The sequence below is a fragment of the Malania oleifera genome, chromosome 2 (assembly GCF_029873635.1).
Source record: "Malania oleifera isolate guangnan ecotype guangnan chromosome 2, ASM2987363v1, whole genome shotgun sequence".
In the NCBI taxonomy this organism is placed as follows: domain Eukaryota; kingdom Viridiplantae; phylum Streptophyta; class Magnoliopsida; order Santalales; family Ximeniaceae; genus Malania; species Malania oleifera.
Window position 1 is genome coordinate 38,280,895 of NC_080418.1, and position 12,128 is coordinate 38,293,022.

The window sequence follows — 12,128 nt, forward strand, 5'->3', positions numbered from 1 at the left end:
GATCAAAACTCACATAGGATTGTAAACCACAGTTCTACTTAGTCCGATTTCAAAAATAACCGACATAAACTGAATCCTCTTACCTTTTCCCGAATGACAAATCCCGAACTCCAAGGCCCCTAAACAGCGAACCGAGTTCCCAAATTGACATACCATAATATAGAATATGCTCACAAACCTATTCTCTACACAACTATCGGATCAGAATTGAAAATCGAGCATTACCTTGATTTCGAGCTAAAACCCGAAAATGCCCGAAACGAAAATCTGATCTGTAGAACTTGTAGAGAATCCTTCCACGATCCTCATGGTAACCTAGAATCAATGATTACCACAACGTATGACGTAGAAATCTAGAGAGATAGAGAGTAGGTTGAGTTTCTAGAGAGATAGAGAGAAAATTTGAGTTTTTTTAGTTGAGAAGTAATGAAAATATCAATTTAGAGTACCTTTGACTCAACTGTCCTCGTCGACAAATGGCATCCTCGTCGATGAGCCCATGTAGATACCTCATCGACGAAGCGGTGACCTCGTCGATGAGCCTGAGATTCTCGATTTCCCAAAACCTCTCGACTTCTTCTCGTCAACGAACACCTAAGATTCGTCATCGAGAACTACAAAGCCTTCGTTGATAAACTCTAGCTTTGTCGATGAAGCTTGCTTAAATTCCAATTTTACCCTTCTCTTAATTAATTAATTCCCTATATCATGGTTCGGGTTCTTACAATTACAACAATACTCTGATACCAATTGTTGAGTAAAAAACCCAAACATGCACAACGATATATATAATTGTGTAAAAAGATCAAACAAAACAATGCAGCAATCTAATGGTAAATACAGAACAATTCCACAACCAAAGCAATAACAAGAACAATGATACCAGGAATTATGTGGTTCAGCAATGCCTATATCCACGGGAGCAAATGATAATGATTCACTATCTTCTTATGTAAATTATATGAATAATATCCCTTGAACCCAACCGTATTAACGTCCAAATATTCAAAATTCAAAAATCTATGCAGGCTGTTTCGAGCCAAACTGTCAACAGTTTTAGGCAAACCATCGACGATTTCAAACAGAATAGAAATACTGCCCCTGCTGTATTGCTATACTCTGATTTCCTTCATGCTTTTCCTTAGAATGTGAGCCACAATTCACAAGAAGTTCCTTATAATTTCAAAGTCTTCACATAAGACATCCTTTACAAAGAAAGTATGACAATTACTCAGTTGCTTTTATGCTCATTGATGCAAGTGCAATGCACTTTATGTGTTAATCTCTTCGTTTGGGTTGAATTCAATCAAACCTAATTAGTTTAATTTAATTTTCTTAGTCTTTTTTGGTAATAGTTATACATACACATCATATACATTTTTTAAGTGCATATTAGTTTAGAAATATGTATTATACATGAACTTATATACTTCTCCATTATATAATATATAATTGTATTTGTCGAATTGGCTCAGAGGATTGATCCCTTAGAAAAGGGATGTGATCAAATCTCCAAATCACCTTAATTGAATGATGAACTTGATATTATGTAAAGTCTGGTGTAATATAAGAGATAGAGAATTGTGTTAAATTTAATGGAGTTCCCCCGACCTATTTATTCTAGCTACGATTAAAAATCTATTTAATATATCATTAGTTTATTGGTCACTAAATTACATCTAAGTTCAAGAAAACTAGTAATCCATGGTCTGTGTCATTAGGTTTGGATTCGAGAGTATTTTATTTAAAGAGAAGGTATTAGCACCCTCTCATACCAGTCTAGCATATGTTATCTAATTAATTATGGATCACCTTAAATTGATTCAGATGATCTCTAATTAACTCTTACATTATCTAGATAACAAAAAAATTTAACCGAAAATGCCAAAAATGATGTGATTTAGGAATGTCTAATAAGATCTCCAAAAAACTGAGGTCTTACAAAATAAACATTCTCTTATAATTAGTATATGTGAGATCTGAAATACTTCTTTATCATGGGTTGCACACATGTACACATAAGTAAAAATGAAGCATACAATAATTAAACATGCAAAATAATAAATTTTCTTAATCTTTTGAATTGACAATGAAATTAAAAAAAATAAATTATTATTAAAAAAAAGGAAGCGGTTTAGGGGGCTGAATCGAGTCCAATCAGTTTAATTGGTTTAGCATAGTGAGGTTCAGAGAATCAAAATAAGAGATCTAACAAATAGCTTCATTCAATTTAATATAACACCACAATTACTTAATAAAGAGGCATGCTCAAGAGAATAATTGTTTATTTCGTAATAAGACAATGTAAATAAATGTGAATACTTTATGCAATTACATGAATCATATACTAATTTAATGTGAATTTGAAATACGAATCTTAATTTTTTAAAACTTGAGATTTGAATTTGAAGGTCAAAATATTATTTTGAGGGTTGAGAATGATAAATGAGAAGTAAGCACACAAAGAAAGCAAAAAAATAAAATTAAATAAAATTAAAATGAGTATTAAAATCCATTAGCCACTTTAAATTGCGTGAGAAGTCATTACAACCCATAAAATACATAAAATAGTTGTTATATTTTGGTATGAAGACGACTATTATTTATTTTTTCTCATCTTAATATAAAAGTAGCAGCCGCTTAAATATCTTAAGGATAAATTCCTATTACGAATCCGTAAAAGTCACAATTTTAATTCAAAATTAGTAAATTTCATAATTAGTTGCTTATGACAAAAGGAGTAATCCAATTCATTACCTAATATACGAAACTCTTACGATCAGTTTAGATAAAAAAATTTGTTTGGAGAAAAAAAAGAAAAAGAAAATAAGAAGGAAATTTATTTTCCATTATATCTTCTCTTTATATCAAACTCTATTTAAAATTAAAAATTATTTTAATATAATTAAAAATTAAGAAAAATCAAATGTTATGAATGTATAAAATTAAATTTTTGTTCATTAGTTTGATTTATTTTTCTATTTACTATCTTGATAATAAAAAATAAAAACATATAATTTTTCCTATTTTTTTTTCTTTTTTAAATATTTTTCAAGTCTCTAGTCATTAAATTTCTTTTCCGAGCATGCATGTTTGTCACTTTAATGAAATTTCATCTGTCTATTTTTATTTTATTTTTTATTAAAATCATATTCCATAAAACCAAACTAGGATCATATTTTCTTCCCAAATTTATATTAAAAGATATAAAAGCACAAACAAAAGGGACTAACGGAAAATTCAAAACCATTTTCAACTGCCAACAGCCCCATGAGCACAAGAAAGCCTGAAAAAAAAAAAAAAAAGAATTTTACAACTTCTAAAATCTTTTAGAAAACTTAAAAATAAAATAAAAAAAAGATGGCGTCCCCGCCTCACGTGCACCGCCTGGGAAACATCCCCTGGTGGGCTAACTGTGTGACAGCGCTGACGTGACGCCACCTGTACACGTGGCGTCCTTTGGAAGCGAGTATATCCAAATATTTACATACCTACTCGAGAGAGTGGGGATAAAATAATTTACGGACAAATGAATGCAATTTAGCAGAGTAGCAGTGGGCCCGGCGTCCCTCGCTCTCCCCCATCCCTAGCTTTAAATGCTCGCACTTCCTTCTTCCCCAGAAATCTCTCCCATCCATTCCCTCCAGGCGCACATTAGCCCCCACTCCACCACTCCTTCTGCCAGAGAAACAAGAGAGAAAGAAAGGAACGAATTCGAGAGAGAAAGGTAAGAGAATGGCGTCGACGGCGGCGAGGGTAGATCTGGACGGCAAGCCTATCAGGGCGATCACAATCTGCATGATCGGCGCCGGAGGATTCATTGGTTCGCATCTCTGCGAGAAGATCATGGCCGAGACCCCCCACAAGGTTCTTGCCGTTGATGTCTACAGCGACAAGATCAAGCACCTCCTGGAGCCCGCGACCCTGCCCTGGGCCGATCGCATCCAGTTTCACCGCATCAATATCAAGCACGATTCTCGCCTTGAAGGCCTAATCAAGATGGCAGATCTGGTCATTTTCTTCTCAATTCGCTCTTTTCACCGTCTCTTGTCTTGTCGATGCTCTCTTTTGCTTTACATTTTATGATTTGAGAGTTCTTTTGCTGGCCTTATGGGTGTGCATCGTTGTTTCTTTTTTCTTTAACATTGAATCGTTGGTGTTTCTTCTGCTGCAGACTATAAATCTAGCGGCGATCTGTACTCCGGCAGACTACAATACGCGTCCGCTCGACACGATTTACAGCAATTTCATCGATGCGCTTCCAGTGGTATGCGTGTTGGACTTCTTTGGCAGTGAATTTCGTTTTCATAGCTTTTTCGTTTTTGTCAAAATGAAAAGGCTTCTCTTTGGAATTCAAAGTAGTTGATGGGTGATTTGATGTGGATTTGGGTGGCATTAGGTGAAGTATTGTTCCGAAAACAACAAGCGCTTGATTCACTTCTCTACTTGTGAAGTGTATGGGAAAACGATTGGAAGCTTTCTTCCCAAGGATAGCCCTCTGCGGCAGGTAAGCCTTCGGTTTCTCTACATCTTTTGGTGGTTATTAGTGTCATTTTATATATGCATTACAGATCTGTGCTTTTCTTGATTGCGTTTCTGCGATGTGTACAACTACCATTTTCGTTGGTTGTTGATCCTATGCATAGGCATTCGTCAATGTCGATCTGCATTTGCCATATATTGCATTCTATTCCATTGGCACTGTTTACCCAGCATATGATAAAGAGTAGCGGATAAATAAAGCCATTATGAAATTAAATACTGATAAAACATTTAAGATGCTATAAACAGGGGGCATGTATTCAGTTTTAGAGTGTAGGAATTCTATTTGATTTTTTTATCATTATGTTTTAACCAAGATTGGATGCTTAAGTATCTCCTGTGCGTTTCATTTTATTTACTGAACATTAATGGTGTTCGGTTGGTTTCCTTCAGTAGTTTTTGTGGTTTCTTTTTTGAACCCTGAGATATGGTACTTATGTATGAAATTGTTGTTGGATTTGTTAAAAGAGTTTTGAAAAATGTTAGTATTTCAAGTTTATGATGCTCAGATCACAGGGCGACATTTAGGGCTGTAAACTGTCGTTCAATTTTGAGTGATTCAAGATTCATTAACACATTGAAGACTGTATGTCTAACACGATCTTCTTGTGTAGATCTGGTCGTTGAGAATCATAATATTGGTACAGGAGAATGGTTGGGCTATCTATATTTTTTTACTGTTATTCTGGATCTCTGGTCTTCTAATAACATGCAGTGGCATTTGTCCTGCCTCCTGTGTTGGTTATTTTGTACTCATAAAAACTATTGGTTGGAACCACTTGTGCTAATGGTTTATCTTGCTTAGTTAATGCTGATATAGTTGTCGGCCTGGTATGCAAATTCAGCATATATTTATTTTTACGTCTGGGATGGTGAGCTCTCACCCCTATCTTTTTGAGTTGGAGGTGATGGTGAAGGTTTGTTTCGCTCTTAGTATAAATCCCTACTATTAGTTAAGGGAAGAGGAGAAAGTCTTAAAGCCCTCGTTTCTTTCTTATTATTCTAAGATGCCTTTTTCCCTTAGGTCTTCATAATAATTAGAAAAAAAAGGGGGGGGGGTGTTCTTGATTTATTGCTAAATTAGTAAGCAGATACTAGATAAGAAACTGTTCAGTGTTCATAAAATTTTTGAAAGTAATTTCTACAACAGTCGTAACTTTTAAGAAACAGTCAACAATCAAAAGTTACAGAGCTTACATGCCTGTGACTGTTAAATTAGAAAAAAGAAATAGGAAATGTAATTTTGTTTATTTAATTTAGCATAAACTGGAGACCCTGGGGACATCTCCAAAGTTAAGAGAAAACTGCTTAAAGATGGTTTGGACATGAGCCATGTAGCCCATTTGATGGATGCAAATAGGAAAAGTGCAAGTGAGTTTTGTTGTGAGAATAAAGATGATCAAGAATGTTGTGGCAGTTGAGGAATAACTTGTAAAATTTAATAAGGGAGCGACCTTACTTGATCCTGAGATTTTGAATGAAGAGAAGTTCCTTGTGCAAGATTCCAAAATAGCTGGGTTAAGGTTGTTCCAGGATGGATCTCTTTGCTATTTTCTGAACGCTTTTGCTTACAACATTATTGGTTCCTTATTGGGGTTTTAGATATCTTGGTTATTTAGAGCAGTAGTGGTAGATGCCATCAAAATTTCCCAGTTCTAGCTGTAATATTTGGTAGTTAGAATTATCTGAACATCATGTTATGAAAACAGGTATTCTAAAAATCTTTAGTTGTAATGCATAAATTTTAATTATTCTCTCAGTGCACATATTGCTGGTCACATTTGTCCTTAACCACATGCTTGGTCTTTAGTTTGACATTTTTTTGAAAGTTATTATCTGATTGCTGTTTTTAGAATTTATAGGGTTCTTTGGTTTTCAGTATCCATTTTATGGTGATTTTATTTATGACCTTGGGTGATTGAGTTTTAATGTTTCCAAGAAATAGTCTCAAGCTGCATGCTGCATGTTGCAGGATGTATTTTAATTGCTTTGCATGAATTGATCAGTTACTGAAATTTTGCTACTGTAGATTCAGGCAGGGCTTATTTGTTTGCCTAACAGCATATCAATACCTTTATGTTAGTTACTGAATTTAATTGCTAGTGGGTTGCTTAATATGATTATGTATAAAACATTTTACTTTGTTTCAGTAAAATTTTTATTGAAGTTGTTTTGTTGCTAGCTGCTATTTTCATTTCCTTGCTTACCGTCATCTGTCAGCTGAGTCATTGTATGTGATATGATGGTACAGGATCCAGCTTACTTTGTCCTCACGGAGGATGCCTCCCCATGCATATTTGGTCCAATCGAGAAGCAGAGGTGGTCCTATGCATGTGCTAAGCAGTTAATTGAGAGGCTGGTATATGGTAAGCGAATGTGTTGCTCATCCTGGTTCTAAAATAGAGTTCTATTAGTTTTTTTCTGTAATTCATTTTTATTCATTTGTTACAGCCGAGGGTGCTGAAAATGGTCTCGAGTTCACGATCGTGAGGCCTTTTAACTGGATTGGTCCGAGGATGGACTTCATTCCTGGCATTGATGGTCCGAGCGAGGGTGTTCCGAGGGTTCTGGCATGCTTTAGTAATGTTAGTCTATCTGTATAGCTTCAAAATATAGTGTCATGCAGTGTGCATTCTCTAGAATCAATTATATGACCCTTGTATGTTTTTCCCCTCCCTAGGCCCTCCTGCGACGTGAGCCACTCAAGCTTGTTGATGGTGGTCAATCCCAGAGAACTTTTGTGTATATAAAAGATGCTATTGAAGCTGTTTTGCTGATGATTGTGAGTACTGCTTCCCAGAACAAACCACCAGGAAAAAAATGAGGTCATTTTTATTTTTAGTCTATTTTTTGACAATATCCAATTTTATTTTTTATTTTTAATTTTTAATATAGGAAAATCCAGCGAGGGCAAATGGTCATATTTTCAATGTGGGCAACCCTAACAACGAAGTTACCGTGAGGCAGCTTGCGGAGATGATGACCCAGGTGAATGGATTATTAATGCTTGTAGTTGGGTGCATGTGGGGTTTTAAATTTTGATGGGTGCAGTAATTGGTTTTGCATCTCAGTACTGCGAAATAAACGTTCATGCACATTACAGGTGTATTCGAAAGTAAGTGGAGAAGCTGCTCTGGAGGCACCCACCATCGATATAAGTTCGAAAGAGTTTTACGGTGAAGGGTATGATGACAGTGATAAGAGGATTCCAGACATGACCATAATCAACAGACAACTCGGTATTGCTCTTTTTTATTTAAATATTATTTTAATAAAACTATTCCTCCCTGGATTTTTAAACGACTTGTATGGTTTTTGGTGAACTAATAATGGGGGGCGGTGTTTCTGGAAATATGGCAGGATGGAATCCGAAGACATCTCTGTGGGATTTGCTGGAGTCGACCCTTACGTACCAACACAGGACATACGCGGAAGCAATCAGGCAGGCCATCTCAAAACCAGTTGCATCCGGTTGAGATATAGTGGTGTGTTGGTGTTGCTCGGTGGTGTTATGGAAATTCTTACTTTTAGATGATGATATCATATGAATGTGCTCTTTAGGCTGTTGTTTTTATTCATTCATTGAAGGGAAATCATGAATATATATAAAATACCTAAACGGGGTTGGTTCGTTTATACCTACAATATTTATTTTTATTTTTTAAAAGGCGGGTTGGGTTTGTTTGTTGGCGAGTAGTTGTAGTAGTGTAGTAGCCAGTGGTAGGGGAGTTTGTATTTCTTTTTACTTAAATCTATGGGGAGGAGAGATTTAGAGTGATCACTTGTAATGCGGTGCTTTTAAGAGCATTTTGCTGCTTCACATTTAGGGGGGTGGGGTGTGCTGGAGAGCAATTACGCAAGGAAAATTATCCTGGTTCCAGATTCTGAAAGGCGTGGGGGTGGGGGGTTTTGGCATCCATCCCTCCGTTCTGCCTCTTCACACTGAACGCTGTTGTATTATTGCCATTTTTCCAAAATTATATTATTTATATTGAAATAATTTATGGCTCTGGTCAAAATTGTTTTCTGTTTGGATGCTTTGTCCCGCCCCCCTCCCCTTTCCTTTTTGTCTTGTGTAATAATGACATGGAATAGAATAGAATCAGTCTTATCATTTTATGTATATATATATATTATAATTTCTTATTTCATTTTTTTCCATTTAATTCCATCCTTCCCTACAAAACATTGAGTTGTGATGGTCATCTGATGGGTTATTTGTTTGGTGAAAATAGGAGACTAGAATATGTTTCATGACTGGTACATACAAGTCAAATTAAATTTATCAATTAAAAAAAATTATTTCATTCCATTCATAATTATGACATTTAAATAAACTATAAACATGTTAATTTCTTCTAGACGGTAATTTTCGTTGCGCCATTAAACACCTGAGGCGTTATTGACGATGAATGTGAGCCTAGAGTCAAATGCAAAAGAAAACTCAAAGCCATTGGCGTCCCAAATCCACCCTCGAATGCAAAAAATCGAATCTACAAATATGGGCAAATCTATTTGGGAGGCGGTATTTGGTACGTTGTGGGGTTGTGTTCAAGTACTTTCCTGTGCGCTTAATTATTGTGTGAACTGTGAAGGCAGCATCACCCAATTTATTCTGCATCCAGGGCTGCTTCACATCCTCTAGAACTTCCATTTCTATGTAAATATATTGTACAAAACAACAAAAAAACTTCAATCTCACTAGTTGGGATCAATTAAGGGAATTATTTTTTACCAATTGGAAAGCATTTATCCCTATTAGATTAAAGACTATTAAATATTTTCTAACCTACATTACTCCATTATTTTAGACCTATCATTACCCCTTTTTTTTATGTTAGAAACGATTGTTAGAAATAATTTTAATCTATAAAATCTAATAACTCAAAATCATCATGGTATTCAATTTAAAAAATTAAGTATGGAATAAATATCTAGATCTATAAATTTGTCTGATTTGATTGTCCAACCGTCTTTGACGGAAAGTTTTGATCTTCTACAGTCAAATCTTTAAGTGTCTCACTTGTGTTCTCTTTAGATGGGGAAAAGAAAGAATATGAAACTTTTTCCTATTTGACTTGGGGATCATAGCCCCTATTAGGTTTTACTAATATACTAAATTATTTTAGAAGTTCATCAGTCCTAAATTAACTTTGTATTAAGTTTCTATACATTGCAAAACTCATACTCAATAGATGTTAAAATAGCCTCCATCGTCCTAAATTAACTTAGTATTGAGTTTCTACATATTACAAAACTCATACCCAATAGATATTAAAATAGTCCAATAATATAATTACTTTTAAATATGTGAGCCCACGATAGGAAATTAAAATTTTCTAACAATCTCTCACTTGGGCGACACATAAATATCAGAAACAATTATATTACCCAAACCTTAAGTATACACAATATGACTATTATCCTTATAACATCTCCTTAATTCAATCTTGTTCATCTCATATACTAGCATGAGATCAAAGCGGCATTCGTTATACTCATATTCGTAATTAAACTCATCAATGGTCACCACATTAATATACTCAATGACATAGATCGAGTATGGATGTGTAGCATGGTAATATGCATGCTCCTTAACCTTAACATGCATATCCCAATTGATCCTACCTTATTCCTTATAAGATCAATCTTAGTTCTTTTGTCCTTAACTTTTCCAAAAGGAAGATAACATTCAGAGTCACAAATACATAAAAATGCATTCCTTTATTACTTTATTTTTGTAGAACATAATTCCTTTATCATGTTAGAACAAATCGCATTGCAGTCATATATCACAAGATATGAAGTTGATTGGTACTAATGTGATTTAGTTGGTTAAGGTGGCTACACAAGAAAATGCAGTTGGCATATTGACGAAGGTTGCTACTAAGGAGAAGTTCTTGCATTGCTTAAACTTACTTTGTATTACTAGTTGCTAAAACAATGTTGTGCAACTTTAGGTGGAAGTACAGATCTGAAAGCTCCAAAGGGGTGAATATTCACCAAGGTGGATATTGTTGAGTTGTGGCTTATAAGCCCTCAATGCACGAGACCACCTTATCTTCTTAAACTAATTAAGTGGGGAATGCGTTGGGGGAGTACCGAAGGGGTGGTACGATATAGTATGTTTAAGTCAAGGTACAATGTGATTGTATATCGCATAAGGATATTTTGAGATTTTCATATGGGATTATATATACACATTGTAGCCGAGGGTTGAAACCCTAAGTTAGTTTTTCATTTGATAGTGAAAATTGCACTGGGACTCCGTAGACATAGGCACATTGTCAAACCATGTAAATTCGTGTTTTTTTTCTTCTTTTAATTTTCTCTAATTTTCATATTTACTGTGTGTGTGTGTGTGTGCGCGCGCGCGTATAATCTTAGGGAGTAATTTCACAATAGCTTGAGGTTTCTACATTATGTACTAGAGTTCTCAACTTTGAGCTTTGAAAAGATAGTTTTGAAACATACATACATACACATATACATACATACATACATACATATACATATATATATATACATACATACATATATATATATATATATATATATATATATATATATATGTTGTCTCTACTCAATAAAATTTCTAGCATGGGTCTGCCACTGGTCCATAGTCTAAACTAAATATATGTAATTATAATTATAGTATTTTTGAGAGTATGTAACAACTTGCCTAATTTACCATATATATATATATATATTACATAATAGCATGTCAATAATCATGATAACCATGAACATAATCCACCCAAACCCGTGGGTACTGGGGAATAAACTTGTCATATATCACTGACACCCTAACAGTGGAAAACATACATCATATACATAATAAACCAACCGTCCAAATATAATACCAGAGCTTTACAACCAGTCATATAAATATACACACATCCCAAAATGATCATAAAGTTCTCTAGGATCACTACTCAAAAATTCATCTGACCCTAGCATAGTGACTTACCCATCTAGTAGGGTAGATTGGGCGACCACTAACACCACGGAGCTCTATCCGCTCCTCTACATGGATTCCCTGAAATGTTTTAGAGCTGGAGTGAGACACCTCTCAATAAGGAAAATAAATTAATATCAGTGTATGACAACATGAGTATTTTCATGTGTCATAAGCATGTACTGTATATAAATCATATTTGTGAAAACTGTTTGATAATTTACTAAATAAACATATTTAAAAATAACATACATGTCATGCAATATCTCTGTATGTGTAAATCATCTTATACAACTGTATAATACATGAAACAAATCTCAGGATGGATAGCTAGTTGGTGTCATGTATTACCCCCACATGACTGGGTTGTGTGGGCTGAAGGCGAGACCTAACAATGGCTAACCGACCATGCTAGATCAAAAACTTTGATCTGTAAGTATGATGGGTTTGCTCCACCTAGTCCGGAATGGCAGGGGAACATCTCCAAACTACACTGAAGCCACATCGACTGCCACCTTACCACACTCTGATCGTGTGGTTGCACTATCATAATCTAAATATGTATAACTATGGTATCGTGCTCCTGAAAACTGAACTAAACTAAGTCATTTGGGTTCTAATATCATAT

At 34.9% G+C, this 12,128-nt stretch overlaps 1 protein-coding gene across 1 annotated transcript; it reads left to right on the forward strand.

Moving 5' to 3' along the window:
• Window positions 1–3,540: 3,540 nt before the first annotated feature.
• On the forward strand, window positions 3,541–8,561 carry LOC131147654 (UDP-D-apiose/UDP-D-xylose synthase 2). Its single transcript, XM_058097165.1, has 9 exons — window positions 3,541–4,011; window positions 4,175–4,267; window positions 4,400–4,507; window positions 6,794–6,908; window positions 6,994–7,127; window positions 7,223–7,324; window positions 7,438–7,530; window positions 7,646–7,781; window positions 7,903–8,561. Exons 1-9 carry the CDS (start codon window positions 3,736–3,738, stop codon window positions 8,016–8,018), a joined length of 1,173 nt encoding a protein of 390 aa, XP_057953148.1. The 5' UTR covers window positions 3,541–3,735; the 3' UTR covers window positions 8,019–8,561.
• Window positions 8,562–12,128: the final 3,567 nt, after the last annotated feature.

What these genes read in the sequence shown, in the direction of transcription:
- LOC131147654 (XM_058097165.1), top strand. Translation starts at nt 3,736, where the DNA reads ATGGCGTCGACGGCGGCGAGGGTAGATCTGGACGGCAAGCCTATCAGG. An exon ending in AGGATAGCCCTCTGCGGCAG is followed by an intron (nt 4,508 to 6,793) that starts GTAAGCCTTCGG and finishes ATGATGGTACAG; the next exon opens with GATCCAGCTTACTTTGTCCT. An exon ending in AATTGAGAGGCTGGTATATG is followed by an intron (nt 6,909 to 6,993) that starts GTAAGCGAATGT and finishes CATTTGTTACAG; the next exon opens with CCGAGGGTGCTGAAAATGGT.